Consider the following 21,806-nt stretch of genomic DNA (forward strand, 5'->3'; position numbering starts at 1 on the left):
TCTTTTCTGAGAATTTTAGTTATCTGTCATATACTTGGGCATATAGTAGTCATACTCTGGATATATCTATTAAATAAGAAAAAACAACTGTTCCCTTTTCTGAAAAGTGCAATTTTGTAAGAAGTTATTAGAAAACCTTTCAGTCCATTTGTTAAAGTGCTTGTAGTTACTGGAAGAACGTCAAATAATGTCTATAGCAATATACTACAGTTTTAAAAGTATGGCAAATATATGCATTTCTCAGAAATTAAGAAAGTAATATCCACAGAAAAGTGACACTTTAAAATACTTTTCCAGTCCACCCACATCAGGCCATCCATCATAAGATACCTGTAGGGCCTAATTCCTATCACAGCAGTTGTTTCCTGTTTGTTGCTGTCCATACCAAGTTTTATAAACTGCCTAGCGTCCATTCTCCCTTTTTCAGCAATTACAAATAGGAACCTAAAACTAGTTTGTACTGAATGACATGAAAACAAAATGAACACAGAGAAAGAGAAAAAGAGGAAAAGAAAACCTCCATTTTCAGATTTCACTTGCATCCGTTGTGAATACCTGCTGTGATAGGAATTAGGCTCTACAAGTATCTTATGATGGCCTCATACTAGTATGAGAAGTTTGATGCTGGTCAAAAATTTCAGCAAATATTGTATCAGGCTGTCTTTTCATTCTTAAACAAAAAATTGAAGATTAAGGAAGCCCCAGTGATGTAAAACTGGCTGGAGAAAGTCAAAAGCGATTTGGATCTTACGCTTGGGAGTAAGCAGAGAAGTGTCTTTCATGTGGTGGTTTTCTCCTCTCGCTGTCTCAGTACTTTTAGTTGGTTCCATGTATTTCTTTGAATCTGGGCTTGAATGCTCCTGAAGGCATGTCATTCTGCCTACAGCAAAATATACTCCAAGCAGAGGGGGTTTCTTCAAAACTTTGTACATTGTTTTAATCACTCAAAACAAAGCATTCTCTGTGACATTTCCTGTGTAGTGAAGTGCATATTGCTTAAATGCAGCCAATGAAAGCTGCAGATACACTGCAGTGCTGTGGAACAGGCACTGGTGGAAAAGTAGCCAGAGTCACAGGCACACGGTTCCGCACTAAACTAGGCATAGGCACAGAAAGGGGCTAATCACAGGACTGATCAGTAGCATTTGGAAATTAATGAGTCTTCTGCTGATCATTTTTCTCTGTGGCATATTTTTCTCCTTTATTTCTAAGGGACTCTGCCAACTAGATTTAGTTTGAAATTGTTATTGAAAGCTGATAATTTTATTTTTGACATTAAGAGTACTTTAAACATTGTGTTCCTTTGATTCCATCCTGGATATTTAGTTGTACGTGAGCCAAATGAGATTTTTTAGTAATAGTAAACATGAAGTGATCAGACACATGTTCATCTAAGAAAAACCTTCATATTTAAGACTTTACCAAACCTCCTTGCTAGCCATTTACTACATCAAAGTATAACTTGTTATTTAAACAGCTGCTGGAGGAATAGATGAATGGGCAGACAAAAGCTCACTAGCTCTGTTCTGTTGACTTTCCACAGGTGGGGCAATCTCCTTTCGAGGGCAGGTATAACATCTTAAACTATACTAGGTGCCTGAAAATTTAACACTCACCTATATTAAAAGGATTACTGATGCTCTACTGCTCTACTTGAAGGCATACGTTCCTTTTTCTCTGAACACTTCTGGAATAAACCGTACTTTCTTTGCACAGTAGTGTAAACTTGTGTTCCCAGCTATTAATGCTCTTTCCCAAAATGTCAGATTTTTTTTCCCTCCTCCCAAGCGTCATCGAACAAACATGGTTACCAAAAATTCTTTGTGTCTTTATTTTCCAAGTTTTCTGTGGTTGTGGACAGATGTGCTAATCCAGACCCAAAGGAGGTTTATGTGAATCCCAATTGTTTAGCTAAGGCCATCAACTCAAACCACGTAACCTGACTGCACTGGCACAAACCGCTCTTCTAAAAAATGTGTGCAGATAGCAATATTCAAACAGGAATGCATCAAAAGCTGGCATTAAGGACTTCTACCAAAAAAACCTGAATCCAGAAACAGGTGTGCATCCAAAGCCTGATAGTCATAGGTATAGCCTCCTATAACCCAATTAATGCTCTGGGTCCCTTGGTTTTGAACCTCCTAGTCAGTGGCATTACACACACAGAACCCGAAATCCCTTACAATTAGGCAAAGTCAGTTCCAGCAAACATTCCCACCAACTCCACCTCGGCTGAGATCCCCTCCAAACTTGAAATACAAATGCTCGCAGCTTCAAGCATTCTCCATCCCCTGAAACATTGTTCAATGAAAAAAACCTTTCTTAATTTAATGTTTGTCCATCTTAAATCTTAAAAATCACTAACACAAGCAGTGTTTCATTTGCTATTGCAACCAGTCCAACTTCTGTCACTTTCCTTTGTGCTGACAACCTAAAAATCTTGCAAGATAAAAATTAATCTTTGAAAAGCCCACATAAAGGTTGCTTCAGAGTCCTATTCTTGTGTTTATACCAATAAGGCTACTTGATTCTTAATTATGTATGGATAATTTAATGTGGTTTTATCTAATATTGTTCTGATTATAGCATCAATGGCTGAACTGGATCTTAAGGGTATTCTCCAAGCTAAATAATACTATGATTTATATACGGTATAAATACACAGACTGTATGGAGGAACAAGAATATGAAGAAATACTTGTCTGCAAAAACTAATCATAGCTGATTCATAAACAAGAAGAGAAAGAAATTGGCAGCCTATTGAAGTTTACTTACAAAGCTTCATACGGAGACTTACTCATAAACAGTATCAATATCAAAAGCAGTATGACTGATTAACAATTTCCTTTCCCACGTGGACGCATGAACTTCTCTAAATGTTTATTTCTTCTGTCTTATATTTGAAAGCACTTGATTAATTCTTAAAACTAAACCACTAAAGCAACAGTTCCTTTGACTGGTCTTTGATCTAATATAATAACTGCAGCAGCTTCATTAATCTAATGATTAAGTTTGCAACTAGGTAGCTCTTTGGTGTTTTAAGGTAGAGTGAGTAGACTCTGCTCTTCATTCTGTGACTACAGCACAAATCAATTTTTTTTAGCAAGTGAAATTGTTCTAAGGTTATTGGGCTTTGGCAATTCAGAACTATTTTCCTGTTTCTCTCTCCTTCAACCCAGTTTATTCAATAAAACTATTCTGAATAATTTCACCTTACTTCTGATCCTTTTTTGCTTCCTAGTGTCCAAATAAGTTTGTAACTTGGAATGTAAATAGCTGCAAAACAATGCCAAAGTTATTTTTGAAATCTCTGAATGGATCTTTTAAAGGAAATACAACTCATGTCAGGGTTTATAAATCTCACCATCTCAATTAAACACAAAATTTTAACTGAAATTTAGATGCCAGTAAAATTTACTATGGTACCTTTCATTCGATTTGCCGTGGTGCCTGCTGTATACTGACCTATTTATTCTCCTCTGAATACTTTATCTACATACTATACTAAATATATGAAGCAGAGCAGTTTTCAACTTATTGCTATCTCTCCCAGACATTTTATTAGACGCTTGCTAAATATTCAACCATAATATACATAGTTATGTCAGTGGTTAAGAGATGAAAGCCTATATTACTTCACTCAGGAAATGAAGTGCAGGTTTCGGTCCTTTCATTGCAATATCCTTCAGTGCATGGAACATAAATGCTTTTGCAGTGGATTGTTCAACAAGTGGGTGATGCAATGGCTTACAAAGCTAAGACACTGTATGATTTTTAAGGCCACAGGGTTAATACATAGTGATAAACTATTCAGTTATAATTGTACCTTTCATGCCAGTTTAATTGAATACTATGAATATTACACAGTTAAAACCTACTCTGTTATTTAGCAGAAATTTGAATTTTGATTCCCCTGAAATCTAACTGATTCAACATGTATTAAGTTATATTATCCTACAGCACAAATCAAATCCACAAGAATTTTAATAGATTTAATTAACCCAAACATGTTGGGGAGTAAGAAAGGTAGGAAATCTCCAAGAAAGCTGTACATAAGTAAGTGCCATCTCATAAAGACAATTGTCCAGTGACCAATTCTCAACTGTAGTTGAAATGTAAGTAAAGATTTAACAAGGATAATTTTCCAAAAAATATCAGCTTTAATTTTTTTTTCCATAATGTAATTCATAATAATATGATGGAAGTGTTTTCATTTCAGGTTTGAATTTTCTAGGCCTCTTAAGGTCACTACTGTGTGGTAATCTTAGGTAATAAAAAGAAAGGAACTAGTGAGACCATTTTTTATGATCTCCAACACAACACAGGGTGAAGGACTTCTCTGAACAATGGCAATCCTCACTTTCTGCATCAAAAACTCTGGGACAAATTTCTATGATACCATCAAGACAGTGTCAGTTTTCCACATGGAAAGCTAGCCCACAATCAAAAATGAAGTAATCTCAAAGATACCAGTGCTAGAATGTTAACAAACACCAATGCTGCAGCTGCTCAGACTGCAATGCAATTCTTTTAAACATAAATAAGAAGTATAACAAACAAACTAAAGAGTAACGAATTTCCCCAGACAAAAATACCTCTGATACCTCTGAATTTCACCTTAGCATAGGGAAAAATAGTAATTACTACCTTAAAGTAACATATAAAAGGTAACATGTAACAAAGCCACATTTACTAATCCACATGGACCAATTCCTATATATTTAATTAAGAATGTCTTTTTGAAAGCAACACAATCATTTTTTTAAAACTTTCAAATGACAGCAAATCTAGCTACATTGTTAAGACAGTTTTGCCTATACAGTTTCAGTCTAGGAATATCTTTTGGATCCTAATGACAGTATAGTGTATTTCTCATGTAATTAAACAGAGAGTCTTTACAGTTAGTATCAATGCTTTAACTCCTGACAACTACAGAAGATTTTAGGTATTCCCAGGTTGAGTATAATACTGGTTCTCATTATTGACACTTCTGAAAGGCCAAGTTACAACCATGAACTTGAACTTGCATCATATTACCAGAAAACCTCCCCAGGATGCTTTTGGTGTTTTGTAAATCTGGCATCTCACTACCGATGTGGATCCTCTCCCCTTCTCCAATTCCCCCCATCTCCAAAAACAATTAGGATTTTGTGTTTTCTAAGTGTCATGGTCACATCAAAAATAGATTAAGCACTGGATAAAAACAGCTAAAACTTTTAAATTGTTTCCTGTATTTGTATTTTTTCCCTTTTGAACTTGTATCTTCAAGAGAATAGACACTTATGCCTGAGGCAAAGTGTTACTCACTGTGAACAAGGAAGCAAAAATCTTTCCACATCAGCAACAGAGTGAGCTTTGTGAAGCCTTCTGCATCATATTCCACCACACCGCTGTCAACAGAAAAACAACAAAAATTTAATATAATTTTTACCTTATAATACTGAATGATTAATAGGTAAATTTTGTATTACAGGGATTGTTATTTTTATTTGTTTGCTCAGAAACTTCCAGTATTTGCTTCGTTTATTAACATTTAAAATTGTCTAGCTAAATATAAATTAAACTTGTAATAATCTTAATTATGCTGTGTTATTGGAGTTTCTTACCCAAAGAAAGGCCATGTTCAGTTTACATAAACGCACTTCAGAATGAAAGGAGATCAGCTAATGCATCTGCAGTCCTAAACTAGTAAAACTGCGGACGCAAAAATTCCCTGTATCTTACTCAGATTAAGGTAACTTATTAACTCTATACTAAGTGAGAGGGTAAAACTGAAAATATGCAGGCTGAGTAGAGTTTAAATTTGAAAATTGAAAAGAGCATATATAAAAACAAAACATGAGAGCATACAAAAAATTCGATATAGAAGACTTGTTCAAAAGATGGATTACAAGTTTCAATTATCAGAAGTTGGTATTCTCTAAAAAACTCAAGCGGTATCAGAACTCATGAACTACATTGTAGATATAATAAAATCATGGGTGCACCTGGCCATTTCTATACTGTAGTTTTCTCAGAAGAAAAGGAAATACCTTGTCTTGACAAAGATTGAGCTTGCCTTGACTGTCTACTTGTATAACCAGTTCAAGTCATCGTTATCTAATTATCATTGTATTAAATCTGGGTCCATGCTAGAAGCCACCTGTTTTCCTAAGCTCGCTTGAGAGACACGAGATTTGAAGGGCTCCCGAATATCCATGTCATTTGGCATCACTCCTTGGAAGCAGAAACCATTCATCGCAACTAGGTAAAGGCTTGGACTTTCACTCTAGTCAGAATTTAGGTGGGAAGCCAAAGTGCTGACTCAGGGTAGCCCTGGTTAATTGATTTGTGAAGCTAATGTGTCATCATGCCTGGCCACGGCCACTGCTTGATCTGCAGGAATCTAACATGGCCCAACAGCCTCTTCTCTTGAGAGACAAAATACTGCTTGGTGGTGGGAGCAGCTGGTCTCCCAGTCCTGTTTTTATGCCAAGCAGTGGCTTCTGGCTCCTGCAAGGCTTAGACCTGCTTCCCCATTCTCCCACCTCAGTCACTGCCTATTACTGTAAGACCTCTCAAGTCATTTATTCAGAAATGAGCACATTTCTTCTGCACAAGGAGAAAATCCTTACTGGCCTTTTCCCATCATCAGCTATTTTCTAGTAAAATCAGATGGGCAACTGGCACAGAAGTGAAATAATGCTGACCTTCATTATAGTACTGCTACAGAGAGACAACCTATACACACCATTCTGTGAAAAATGACTAGATTTCATTTCATCCAGTGGACAGCAGTCACACAAACCACAAACCATGTGCAGAAAACTACTTTCCCCCGTGCTACAGAAAATAATGCAGCGCAGGAAAACTTACGTTCCAAAGTGACTCAGGAAAGCTGCAATGTACTCTCTTCTCTTATGGTATCCCTGAATAACATACTGTACCTGAAAAAAGAAAGAAGAAAATAAATCCAGAGCTATAAAAAGATAAAAAAAGCTAAATCCCAGTTTGTCATATAGTTCTTGTAAAGGAAGATTTATGTTTGACATGGCAGTAGTTCTGAAACCTACATTTTACCTTGTGTGATTCCTTAAAGAATCCTAAAATGCCTTTAAAACAAGCCCTGGATCTTGCACACAGAACATCTTGCAGAGAAATCTCTTCACTCACGTTTGAGTGAAACTTAAGTTTTTCACAATAGACTGAAGCACTGTTTAACTGCACAAGATAAAAAGTGAAGGAAAGAAATGCTCAGCCTTGCCTTACTGAGGTTCGAGTACAAAGCTGTGACAGACAAATCACAGTTACCTGAACTGTCAATAGGTTAAGTGTCGAAATAACATTCTGGTTATAAAAGAAAAGACAAAAATAAGTATCTTTCATAACTGATCTTGGGTGTTTTGTGAAGACTGCATCTCCAACAAAATCTTCTGAACACTAAGCTCTGTCACTGGTTTCATGCTGACTCAGGGATCCACCTACTCAACTGCGAGCATCAACTTCTGAGGCATTCTGGGTTTTGAAAGGCTTCCATCCTGGCACAGACAAAATCCAACAATGCTAAATTTGGAAGACTTAAGGCAAAATTCTCCTTGCACCATCTACGTTTTCTTATTGATTTGAATGGCATTACTTAGGAGAACAGTGTGAACACGGCTTGACCCATAACAGAAACAATGCCTGTGTTGTGAGGCTGCAAGAGCATCTGCTTTAGAACTGCTGACTTGAAGTACTTATGGTGTGGTTCCATATATGATACTCTACGTAAATTCCTTTACTTTCCAGAACTAAAAGCTGTATTTTAGAAACCTTTTTTTCTCCTCACTGAAAGGAACAGGAAGAGTATTTTCTTGGCTATGGCAATACCAGAATTTCTTGGCTGGCAAATGCTTTCCTAAAATTACTGAAAAGGCCTTGATACATTCATTGCTGAGAGCTATCTTGTATACCTTAAAGCTGAATTCTATTTATACATTGAAATATATTCATTTTATAAAATACTACAATTATTTTGAAGGCTCTGTGTAGGATCTGAAATGTTATTTTGGGAAAAGGAAAACGCACGATAAGTTTGCTCAAATGACTTCGTTTAAGAAAGGATAAAAACAGTCCTGTATGCTTGCAGATTTTAAAAACAGAGAGTAATTTTAACAGAAAACCACAACAAAAACAACTCTAAGGATAGAGTCAATATAATTATGGAAGCACATTTTGAAGAACTTTTTCTAGAAGATAAAATTATTTTCTTCATTTAGACAATTGAAAGTAAAAATAATAAACAAATGCAAGTTTGTAATAGATAAATTTCTAGATGTTGGCCCCTAAGCTTTCTTTTGAAAAGTACTCTTAAATAATGGAGAAACTTTCAAAATACTATAATTGTTCTTTTTTGTTTAAACAGTAAGCTAACAGGAACACAACCTTTTCAGCAACCCTAAATAGCTATTACATCCAAACAGACTGCTGATTCAGTTCATTTGGATGAAATGTATGAGAATAAAAATTATTGAAAGTATTCAAAACTTAGTGATGACTAGGTATGAGAACTCCCAAATGGCAAAATAAAATGCAAACTACACATTTGTATTTACTAACAAAATAGTATGCTACAATGCAGCGTTATACATTACAATAACGTTTTACCCTAAATCGGAACACGTCACATGAAGAAAAAAACCGCTCCAGGATCTGACCCCAGCGTCACTTGTTTACCTAAAAGAGTTGTTATATTCAGTGTCCTGCTTAGGTGCTCAGTTCTTATCAAAAAGATATTCCCTGTGTAGTTCAGCTTAAGTATGCCTTGCCTGGACTACCTGGCAGAAGAATAACGATTTCTATGGAAATGCAATACAAACCATAATGAGAAGGAAAACTGAGTTGTCTTTATTAACTTACCTTGTTTGTTAGCAGCTGGCATACTTGGGGTACATAGTCAATAAGACAACCTCCACCAGGAAAGGCTGGGATGTGAAGGGCGGATGATCCTCCAAGCGCACTAGAAACAGAAGTCAATTTAACAGTACATTATACATACGGTCCCTGGGATCTGAAAATGATTTCTGCACAGTCCTCTTTCCCTATGCTTAAAGTCAGTGGGCCATGAGGAAGTGTATTTTATGCTGTGGTGATAAGAAGAAATATTGAGTGATACCATCTACAAAAACAGGTTATAACATGACCTACTCTAAAAAAACCACTTAGGAGTATCACTTAAAGCAAAGCATTTTTTCAGGAAACAGCTTTTTCATTGTGAACAGTTCTGTTCCTTAGTCCTCATCAGTAAGATGTGGAATACTGTAGTTCAGGTATCTTGTTAGTTGTGTGAGACTTGAAGTCTTAATTATTCCAAAAACCACCTTCAGTCAATACAGCTAAGTATAATCAAAATAATTTGGACTGCGGAGTTAGAGATGGCAAACATTGATGATGTTTGCATCATCTACTCCAGTTTTGGACCTTCCAACACAACACAGATGTTAACCTACTAGATTAAGAGGGCAGTGGGTCAGAAAGTTTATGAGGTACATGATGATGTAAGGGGGGATGCTGAAAGAAATGGGTTTGTCCAGTCTTCAGAGAACACTGGGGAAGTGAGGCTGTTAAGGAGGGGAGTTTAAGGCATATTGTTATTGAAGGTGTACTGATGCCTTCAATTATCTAACAGAAAATTCAAGAGATTATGGAGCCAGTGGCTCCTCTGAAGTGGTGCTCAGTGGTCCACAAAGCTCAGCTGAATGACTGCCATGAGCACACAGATCTAAGCTGGCCCTGCTCTGAGAAGTGGCTTGGCCAGATAACCTCCAGATGCTCTCTCCAGTCTACATTGTTTCACAATTATATTCCCTGATTCTATGATTTTGTTCATCCCCAGAAGGAAATAATAAAACCAAGGATATTAACTCTGTCCATGCACAGATTGGAAATCTGAGTGGTAGGAATCCACAGAAATAAGACAACCTCAGAGATATATTTATTAGTACCCTAATCATTTGCCTTTATCACAGGATGGAAGACTCAAGCACACCTGCTATTACCAAGGATAATTGCTTCTTTGGTGTGGAAAGATCTAACGCTTATTTAAATCAGGCTGTATTTAACGAGATAAAGTCTGTGCTACTGTCTTTTAGCAGTACTGACCTCAATCTTTCTTATAGTCCCTTACCAATCAAAAAGGATACGAATTTGCATTACACACTGTGGATTACATCATTCACTAACCATCCAAAAACTCATTGGCCACCATTAAAAACTTCAAAAGCTAAGTAACTTTGTGGCCTTCTGTTTACATGGTGTTTCCATGATAAATTAAACTGTCTAGAAAGAAAGTTCTCTGCAAAAAAAAATGCTCATATTCTCCAACTGGACCTGCCCTTGTATTTTCCTTAGTACTTGATAAGAAATCACTTTGGTACATATAAAGGTCTACAGTCATACATCCCTTTGAAGGAACAGAGTCTACATAAATCAAAAAAATCCCAAACTCATAATGAGGTATATGGAAATCTGCTACTCAGGCAAAACAGTCTGGGTTTAGCAGACTGTTCACCACATGGAACAGTTCTGCAGGTCTGGATTTTGCATATGCAATGATGAAAAAAAAAGCTTTGAGTACACCACAGCTACATAAAAAAACAAACAAACTTTTCCAGCAGAAGTAAGACTTGAACAGGATTTTTTTTTAACTGAATTCAGTTTCCTTGCTGCTACCCTCTTACTAAAATTACTCAGACGGGAATATAATTTTGCAACTTGTGGATGTTTAAAAACAGTGGAGTGTGACTATTAAAAGTTGGAACATTTCTGAAACAGTAATTTGCTTCTAGGAAACTGAAAATATATGGGGTCCATCAGTCTCTAATATTGGAGAATGTTTTGCTACTTGTCCCTCCTGTTATGTCAAAAGTGGGTTGTGAACCTTACTTTGAGACCCTGCCTTTCCTTTTATTAAACTCCCTAAATGGTTACATAAATCTCATAGCCTCCAATCTCATAGACAGAGCAACTGGTACTGTCCATTTTGTATCCTGCCTTGCCTCATTTGACACCAAGTCCAAGTTCCCTCTCAGCACAGAGATACCACTGGAGATGCTCAGATGACTACAACAGGAATTTCAGGCTTCCCTCTGTTACAATAGCAGGCATGAAATTAAGAGTAATCTCTAACATATTACACACGTAAAAAAAAGTTTCTACTCCTATATCATCAGCTTCCAATACATACATCTTCCAGACTGAATTATGATGACTTGTGAGTAAGGGAAACATACATTTTACCTGTATCCATCTCTTGAAAGGCACCAACCCATAAAAACTTGTGGACATTAATGGAAATTCAGCCCTTCTCAAATGAAAAACAGACTGCTACAAGGTGTGGTTTCTGAGAAAAAGGTCCCTCCACAGAAAGAAGGCTGGAATTTCTAGTATAATTATCCTCTAAAAACAGAATAAAGCTGTACAATATGTAATTTATATTCTATGGAAATTATTATGGGTTGGGAAAATTAAGAGTGGACAGGCATCTTTGTTCCCTCAATTGCATCAGAGAATCTGGTTATTAAATATTTTAATAAAATACTGCATTTGCACAGGACCTGGCCTCTGACCATCTCAAAACTTTCTATAAACATTTAGCAATTAAGGTTCATCTGTCTTATTAAACTGATATTTACCTTTTATTTTTAAACATATAAGGAAACTATTGCTCAGAGTTTGATTTTACTATGCTGTACTATGATGTCTCTCTCATACCAGTACCTCCCAATCAAGAGATTGCGTAAGAGGTTGTAATAATTCATTTGACTTATAATAAATTTGCAGCTGAAGAAAAAAGTGATTTACACAATATCAAAGAAGGACCTGTAAAAGGCAAGGGAATTCCAGCATGCAGCTCAGTATCTCATGCTACTTTTTGAGGTACCTCACAGTCCAATCAAAAGGAAAAGTGGAGAACAAAATGCCATAAGAAGCTTTTCATAGTCAAGGACATTCTGTTTGTCAAGATATTTCACCAGCACACGCTAAAGATTGCTGCACATCAGACCTGCTTTCTAGATAGTTAGGCCTCTTGGAGCACAGATCTAACACCACTCTGTTTGAAATAAGGCTTTCCTTCTTGGTATCACTGTTAAACTCCCCTCACAAAAAAGCCCCACACTCCTTTTGTCAAGACAAAAAAAAAATTAAACAAAAAACATCAAGAGATATGATAAGGAAGTTATTTTGTTTTTAAATACAGACAATTAATATTGCTCCTCTACAGTCAGAGTAAGACTAGTTTCAATACAACCAACTGAATTGTGTTTGATTTTTACAGTTTTTTCCAGTAACCTGCTACTTTTTAAAGGCTAAGGTTCTAACAGTCTGAGAGTGGCTTCTATAATTATGACAATTCAGAAAGCAACAGTCTTAGTGGATGTTATTTCATTAGGACTAGTACCAGATGAAGACTAATATACGGTAGATGTACCTGTCTATGAGATAAGGTTGTTCAAACACACTGGAACACAGAGACAAAGATTTGTTGGCCTCAGCATTTTACTGGCTTGCTCCAAACCTAGTCAGCTCTGCAAACCAACTTCATACACTTCATTCTAAGACAGAGCAGAGTCTCCTTTGCAGCAAGTTTCTGTCCTCCTGAGTTTCCAGAGTGGCAGACACAGTGTGGTTCTCATCCATGATCTGTGAACTAGCTGGTTTTGTGAGAGACTCACTACTGAATTCAACAAGTACAGCAGTCAGCCTGCATTAATAGAAGTTTTGTTCTGCAACACGCTGAAATACAAGTGCAGAGAGCGTAGCTGGAGTATGTTTACATTTCTGCTGTTGACTGGTGCATTCCAAGTGACTTGCTCTGTCTGTCTCTCAATGGATCTATTTATTCAGGCCCACATACAAAATTGCAAAATTCTTTCCCATTTCTTGATAGCTTATAATTACACTAAAATGTCTCTCAAGAAATGATCCTTTAAAAAAAAAGGCATAGCATTAATTCACAGGTTTACAGAAGTGACTGCTTTTGTTCTTGAGTATTTATGTGTAAACCAGTTATTTCCTCTTCCTGAAAACCATCCCTTCATTAGAGAAAAAGGGTGTTTCTCAGATGACAGGGTGCTTTAGCAAGGCAGACTTACAGGTATGTAGAGAGATGCTCTTACTTCCATCTCTACTTCCTTCCCTACAACTCTCCCCATACTAACTTGGGCCTGTCTAATTTCCCCAAACTCCTTTCATTCACACCACCTCTTCCCTGCAGTTCATTTTGCTTCCCTCTTTCTCTGAGCAGAAAAAAATGCAGGTTTCTCTGGATTGCTGGGAAACTTTTGAGCTGAGTCTGAAAAATGAGTATTATTTTAGACTATCTACATCACAGTTTATAAAGTTATGTGCTAACACAGGTTAAGCACCTGTGCACACGTAATACAGATTATGTTTTGCGCCTCACCCCCCTCCACTTTATCTGTTCCCTTTTCTCACCTCCAAAATTGTGTACGTTTCTCTGTGAAACAAGTATCAGAAAGAAAAGAACATTTACAGAAAAGTTTCATGCTGTTAAAAGGAGGTACCTTACCCAAGAGTAGTCATTTTTTTTCTCCAAGGAAGGAAGAATAAAAAATGTGTATTTGGGCAAGGAGGTCCAACACTGAGCACAGCGTGAACATAGCATTACAGAGCTTTATACCAAAAGAAAGTGGTGCATAATATTGATTGTACTCAACAATCAATTTCTAATCCAATAAATTCTTTCTGCACAACACACATAAAATAGAGAAATGACAATGTCAATGATCGTGAATGATACAGTTGAAGATTCGCCTAGCTTTGAAAATGCAAACAAATAAAAACCTTGCCTCTGCATGGAAAGACCTTTTATACCAACTTAAAGTAACTAAGAGCTTTTCTCTTGTGTGGCCAATGTTAAAACATGTTCAAATTTATGTACTATTAATGGAAAGTAGACTTCAGAGACAATAGTTCTTTCTTTAACCAAGATATACCCTTTTTAACTCTCTGTTATACCTGGCGTATTTTGAAACTAAAGCACACTGCAGACCTACATAAGCATTTTTGAAGGGTTTATTACTCATGATGGCTATAGGCAAAAGTAGCCTCAAGCACGTGGAAAGAAATTCCCTTCTTTTTGCTCTTTTTTTCTATTTTGAGAGGCATGTTAAGGACTTTGATCTCTTTTCCCGTTCTCTTTCTCCCTTGTTCCTGAAGTTAAATACTTGACCTTTTTTTCTTTTGCAGTTTCATCATTTTAGTACATTACACCATTTGGCACAGGAGACACAAGGAACCACATCAAATAAAAGCACGTGACCACAAAAGCTGCCTTACCAACCATGATCCCAGATTTGCTGTCAGTTTACCATTTTTCAGACTTGCTCGACTGTAACCAAATCCCCCCTATCACACAGACAACCCAGTGCTTGGCAGAAGCCTTGGGATACTGCTTCGATCAGCAATAAAAAGCTTAACAGTAAAACAACAGAACATTACTCTTGTACTGAAAAATCAGTCAGTCTAGGTTTGTGACAGTATTTTCTTCCCTTTCTCATAATACTCCATTTAAACCAAATGTAATTAACATATTGCTTGTCCACTCAAATCTATCACAAAGGAAAGTGTCTCCATAAAAAGTTTCCATTCTAATTTTAAAGAAACAATTTTTACTTAGAATTAGTCGTACTTCAACACTGGTAAAAAAGAAGTGTATGTTTTCAGCTAACAGATGCAATCTGAGTATCTACATTGTTGAATGTACAGGAAAAAAAAATACAATCACAAATAGACCTAGAGGGGAAAACTATGCCAAATCTACTTTTTTTGAGAAAGAATCCTGGTCAAACTTACACTTAGCATCTGGCCATTAGAGCTGAAAGGATAACACCATCTTTTTTTCCTTGACTTACTAGAGGTTCAGAGTAAATACCTCTGAGCTCCTCCTGACTAGTGACTGGAAAAAATATGAAATAATCACTCTAAAGAGCAAATAGTAAAACCAGAAAGTATTTTAGTTTCACGGAATGTGCAGAAAACTGCAAGTCAGACTTACTGGGCTTTATTGCAGCATGTTATTGCAACCAGTCTGCTTCTCTGCTTGCCCATCTATAATGTCCAGATGCTTATACTGAAGTACAATGAAGTTTAATAACATTCACTGAACAGTATAAAAGCTGTGGGATGAAGTAATCTGTAAGTGCTAATAAATACTTTGCTTGGGTTATTCCAACTTCTGTATTCTGCTGGGGGTAAAATTATAAGAAAGAAGCAGATGTCTGTAACGTATTACCTATTTTAGGTGAAGTGGTTATATGAAGGAAATATTTACATTAACTATACAGATTCTAGGTTCCAGCAGACTTTAATCCATCAGATTTACATGAAAACATAGCTACAATGATTCAATATTGAAAGACGTGGTGGGATAGGAGCTCTGTCCCCAGGATTCTACTCCTCCTTGAAGAAAAAAAATAAGAAGCATGAGATTAATAGATTGTTAGCCACATAATTAAATTAGAATATGTTTCTTTTCATCCCTTCCCTGACACTCTTCAGAGCTGGAGGAAAAAAGAACAGATACTCTTGCAGTATAAAGTTTTTCTTACTGCTACTTGATAGCATAAAAGTCTGAAAATTTCCTCTGTATTGGATAAATCAGAACTGAGGCAATTTTTCCATTGTCTTCACATGCAGAAAGGTTCTGCATAAAGGGAACTGACAGATTTCTACTGACATGTTGAGTGAAAACCTGGGCTGCCAGAGCTGGAAAAGAGAACTCTCCACCATCCTCAGATCTTGCATTCCCTGCAGAAACAAAACCACGAGAGGATAACATTTATTACCCAGCTGACGGGACATGGATGTTACACAGTGGTACCACAAGGTATGAGCTCTCTGCCTACAACAGTCATCACGTTGCTTTATCCCCTGGGTGAGGGGGCCCACTTTTATAAACTGATCCAGAGCTTACAGCAGATGGCCTGGGCAGACAGGCAGCCCAGAACAACTGATTGCCCTCTGGGACCTCCCTTACACCTCAAGATACAAACTTGAGGAAAAGTCCAAGATCGTGCAAAACAAATGATCAGCGACGCTTCAATGTGTACAGCAGCTTAAAATACAGGTTAACCTAACTGGTTAGGTTAACTGGTCAACAGTATCGCTCCACAAAAATGTTGGTCACTTATTCATTCTGACAACATAAAAGTGAAAAGTATATAAGTAATATATTTCTAACTGATTCAAAGTATTAATACAGAATTATTTTTCATAATACACCACGAACGGGTTCAAAATGAAAATATGAAAAGTTTCACAGGCTTATAAAAGGAGTGTGATTCTCTCTTAAAAGGCTTAAAAATTCTGACAAATCTTGCTTTTGTGTTGCAACTTAACAAACTGATGCCCCACTTAGTTTTTCTGCAAAAACCACCAATAGCAAGGTATATTGCAAATGTACTATACTCAAGTCAATTGAGGCAAATAATAATGAGAATCCATAACAAATGACAGAAGAACCGAATTTAGAGATACTTCTTATGATATCAGAAAAGTAGCTTTGGTGTGTCCCCCCGTCAAAGGTACTGCTTACCAATACTAATTCTAACTACTGACAATATTTAAGGGAAACAGATATAATAAGACCTGAATCAGTTGCTAGATGCCTCGCAGTTTAAAGAGAAGGGCATGGTTCCTGTCCTAAAGAACTTTCACAGAACAGAATTTCACACTACAATGCAGAGAGAGGAATTGAATGAGAGGGTAGGAAGAGCATGCATTGCAGCAAGGAGAATTAAACCTTGAACACTTACAACGGAGAAGTATATATTTCCAAAGCATTTTGCTTGTTTCTTAAAGGACTCTTGGCAGCAAATTAAGACAAACCTGAGTGAGAAGTGAGTCAAAGATTTTTACAGAGAATTCAATGCAATAAGGAAATAACAGCGAATAACCCCCCCGAACAATCAGGAAAAGCTGTAGGGAAGAAATCCAGACAAACAGAGCAGCAGCAAATATCACTGAACAGAAAAAGCAGATAAGATAAGCAGCAGGGGCAGATAAGTAAATAAAGAGAGCAGTGTTCAGTCCTGTTTTGTTTTTATTTCCAGTTTTTATTCACCTGTAATTGAAGACTAAAGAAATTAAGATGCCAAGAGAAAGACCATGTAGCCTAACCTGCTTCAATTTTCTTCTGCATGGATCCCAGGAAGAAAAGAAATATGGAAGAGGCTGGAGAATTGTCAAAACTAAGGCAAAACAAGATTTTGGCTGGAGAAAAAGTAAATTGTAACTGAATTGCAAAACTTTTCTATCTTGCACCGATTTGAGATGCCAATATAAAATGAAGAATTTATTTAAAATTAAGCACTATCCCCATTTCTCTTTCACACATACTGTGAAGGAGGAAAGCTGACTCAGTTATCTGAAATTTACTTTTCAAATTCCTATTCTTCAGAAAAGTACTTTTAATGGCATTATCTGTTTAGCAGATATATTTATAACCACCTTAACTGTGAATATATTGAGGACCTTCTAATTTAGCAACTAAAATAATACTGGGCATTGGCTCTTCTGCTTCAAGGGAAAAACGTAATGACTTGAAGAGCTGTCTCAAAGGAACTAAAAATGGCTTAGCATGAAGACAGGAACTAGAACTTACAAACTTTTGCATAAAAAACAAAAAGAAGGCTGAAGTGCTGGTATGCTGTGAGCAGTATTCTCCCCTGAAACAGTAGCACTCAATAAATTAATGCAACAATCCAGGATTTATTATTGTGAGGATCATTGAAAATCCCTCTCTGCACTGAAGCCTGGGTGATATGTTACACAGTGCTTGACAACATTTAAGACACTGATCTGCTCTTTTATAATCCACTCTGATTTAGCGAGGAAGATCTCCCAAACAATTTCATTGAACAGAATATTTTCACAAATCCATGTAAATCTATTATCCATCAATGAAGTGGATAACATAACTGCTTTAAGGTGGTAGCAGTTATGTTTACAAACATATGCCCTATGTACCTGTAATTTCTTATCATTCTTCCACCATGCATTCAATAACATCCAGTTTACTATATTATGACTGTTCACATGGCAGGTAATTTTCCAGTCCCTGTAATAAACCCAGCTAACCAGCACTGTCTTTATCACAAAGCAGGAAAATGAGTCTCAAAAACCCTCATGACTCTATTGCCTTCCTTGTCTACTGTTCTCTCCTTTTTCTGAAGAACAACAGTCATTTCCTATAACTTGCAGGCTTTTATGTTTTGTGATTGCACTTGCTCATATTGTTCCTTATTTTATTTATGTTCCCTAATCTACTTGTCAAATTACAGTAATTATCTCTTATTGTTAATCTTTTCCTGATATTGCTTAACGCCTAACACTTCCAGTGACATAGTCATTTTGTAAGCATGCTATTTTTTGCCTCTGTGCTAAAATAGTGCTGTGTTATAAACTTCTCCCACATAATAATTTTTTTTTCCTTTTTCCTTAGGCCAGACAGTAATCCTCAATTGTGAATCTCATCTATCTGGAGAAACATTTTGTGTGAAACATCCTGTCCTCTGCATCATCAGCATCACATTTAATTAGCTTACATGAAGAACAAGAAGTACATACTGAAAGGGTAAGAAAACTCGTAGAAAAAATTCAGAAGTGAAATGAGAGCAACATGCTGGAAAACTTCTGGATATGAAGTTGAGCATTTGGGTCATCGATAAGAATGCCCGAGGGAGACAGAAAGTTAGAGGAGGAAAATGTTTTTCTTTCATACATCTGGCTTCTGACACTGATTTCCATGTGTATGCAGCACGATTAAGGGGCATTCTTGCTCAGATCTTCAAATTAGCTTTATCTTATGTTCACAAACGATGTGGAATGCTACAAGTCTGGTCTGGTGCTCCTGCTAAATGCTCCAGGAGGCCGAGTAAGCTCAGGTTTTATGTAAGCCAAATACACATGTGGACGAAAGGCAAGAGAACATCAGTTTTTCATGTAAACACAGCCACTGTGGCTTGACAAGCTAATATGAACCATGTTAAACCCTTACTCATTTAACAAGGTGATATCAATCTGTTTGGATGGTTTTTACAGCCTTTACCACAGGAATTTGTGTAAGCCGGTTTTTTTTCCTATGAACACAAATAATTCAAAATTCATCCTAATACATTCTTTTCAAAACAGAGGGATGCAGAGCTATGCACCACATTGCACAAAGGCAGCCTTTAGTAGGGGGAAAGACAGGAAAATTTCTCAGAACACTGGCACTTTGAAACTCTGACCTTACATCAGAAGCAAAAACGGTTCCTCCTGTAAAAAGACAGACACAGGTCTACTTTTAAAACAAAAAAGGCAGAAAATAAACTCACAGGTCTTCATTGTGTTCAAGGAAAGTAGGGACCCCACACATACACAAGAAACTGGAAATCTCATAATTTGTAACTTAGAGCAGTGCTTAGTTGGTCAAAAAGTAAATACAAGTATTCCCAGGATTTTGTTTAGACTGATGTCTGGAGCAGTTTCATTATAGTACATGCGAGGCAAAGACTGGAGTAAAAAATCCTTTCCACAGAGATTCAGTTTTTTCCTTAGAGATAATGAACATTCACAGTGCACATACAGACATCAGTCAGGCCGTGAGTCAAACATACACGCTTGCATCCCCTAAACCTTCTTTACGGCTGTCCCTCTTCCCCTTAGAACCTGCAAATACTTACATGATCACCGAAAGACAAAACTTCCAACTTTACCTTAGTATACCTTATCACCTTTTAAGCATTTGATTAATATTACTTAACATTTAAGGGGTTTAGAGGTAAGATACTGGGGTGGCCTAAACTGTATCTGCAAGTAGATGTACTTAAAAATATTGGATGCTTTGATAAACTAGCCTCTTTAGTTCAAGACTGACATTTTGAGAACTATTGTTAGTTTTTAAATCATTTATATTCTGTCTTTTAGAAAGAATGAAATATCAGGACTCTACAGATAGAATAGCTTAGTCTTTTCTTTTTGGAAATTATATTAAGGCTCTAGATAAGTAAAAAAGATCAGAAGACTACTTGAAAATAAAAGCATTGAAGCAGTACTATGTCTTGTTAAAATTCCTTTTACCCTAAAAATGTAAGTGTTTTAAGAACACATAATACAATTTGTGCGTAGTGCCTCTATGGATTTCTTCAAATACATTAATATACAATCCTTGCTACAATTTATGCCAGGGAATGAATAACATTGTATGCTAATAAAAGCAAAGTAGAACTCACAACTACTTTCAGCAGCTGAGTATGACCAGAATTTCTCAAGCAGGTCCTCAGCATCTTTCAAAGGTAAAGTTTACTATTGAGTCATTTCAGTTCATCCAAAATTCTGCCTTCTGTCAGCTGAGAACATCACAGTGTCAACAAAATCCCTTGGATACCCAGGCAGGTAAAGCATTTTAGAAGACACTGCACACAGTCTACGCTCTCTGTCTGTAACCACAGAAGCACGACTGCACATTGAGACAACTTTGAAAGCTTTTTTTATTGTGAAGATTTGTCACTCACAAAAGTTATTCCTGCATTGACTAAAGAATGTAAAAAATGAAACCTTCCATATTATATAAATCTATAGATAGTATTTTAGAATTCTAGTTTGCCTGCTAACCCCGGGGCAGGAATAGCCAATTTGGGGCTTCTACATGCTTAGGTTATTATTTTGTTGTGAAGACAGAAGTTCTCAGAAATCATATGCTCTTTGCTTTTTCTTCTATTTCCTGTCTTCAACATACAGGCCATCATTGGATGTTTTAAAGTGAATTATAATGAATGTGTTGGCTTATGAAGATTTTAGGTCTGCTGAAGTTGGAGTAAAAAAGAAAGTAACAAACTGACCCTACAAGAACAAAAAAATACAGTTCTGAATTTAAATCTGAACTTTTCTGTATAAAGACTCTGTTCATTGGGTTTCCTTCTTCCAAATGACTGAAGGTCTTGCCTTTAATAACTACTACTATAGTTAGTGCTTCTTTGACTACTGGTAAATTTTAATTTCTTTAAAAATTGCAGGGGTTACACCGACATCAGAGAAATCATCTCCCTCTTTCAGATTTTCTATCTTTCACTAAGAGTTCAGGGTGATGATGCAATTCCAGGGTACTATACATGCCCAATTTCACTTCAGATTAACAATCAGACACAGAGTTTAAAAAAAATCAGCTGTTTCATGATGCAAATGAGGGAACGATATACATCCTCTTTTATTTATCCACCTTGGTTTAAATTCTAATCCACCTTGTTTAAAAAACAATGTTTGGGGTTCTTCCCCTCCAAAATCCCCAAAAGAATCACAAAGTTTTGGTTCACACACCTATAGTAATTTGATCCTCTTCCGCACACGTGCTGGAACAACAGAATGTTACCAATGTTAATGCCATACCAATATATGGACACAACCTAATAAAGGTTGATGAATTATTTCTTTATGAGTTTTAAGTATGTAACATTAACTATAATATTCCATGGATGCAATCTCTAATTCATTCCTGAATACCTGCCAGTCAATGTTTACCTATCTGTATTTGCATGAATCAGGACTATTCACAGGATAAGTAAGAAGGAAGTTCATGAGTAGCACAGTAACAAAGTCTGGTTTCCAGTGGACTTATACAATGCCTTGGATTGACTTTTTAATTGAGCTCTGTTAAAGGCACAGCACAGCACGAGTTCACTCTTTATTAAACATCAGAGAAACCACACAGGAAAGATGTCCTAAATGCCTTTGCCAAGTGAAAAGCTTCAAATGATGTTCATGCCTTGCAAGACACAGAGAAAGCA

General features: G+C 36.5%; 1 protein-coding gene across 2 annotated transcripts in view; it reads right to left on the reverse strand.

Annotated features, from left to right (window-relative positions):
• Positions 1–21,806, reverse strand: part of BABAM2 (BRISC and BRCA1 A complex member 2) — a 172,676-nt gene that overhangs the window by 34,579 nt on the left and 116,291 nt on the right. For both annotated transcript variants that reach the window (XM_064648436.1, XM_064648435.1), the window contains exons 8-10: positions 8,878–8,977; positions 6,856–6,926; positions 5,308–5,390 (exon numbers count right to left, since the gene is read on the reverse strand). In XM_064648436.1, the coding sequence (XP_064504506.1) occupies positions 5,308–5,390; positions 6,856–6,926; positions 8,878–8,977 (254 nt within the window). The remainder of the gene's footprint in view (positions 1–5,307; positions 5,391–6,855; positions 6,927–8,877; positions 8,978–21,806) is intronic.

Source organism: Pseudopipra pipra, chromosome 3, assembly GCF_036250125.1.
Source record: "Pseudopipra pipra isolate bDixPip1 chromosome 3, bDixPip1.hap1, whole genome shotgun sequence".
NCBI classification, from domain to species: Eukaryota; Metazoa; Chordata; class Aves; order Passeriformes; family Pipridae; genus Pseudopipra; species Pseudopipra pipra.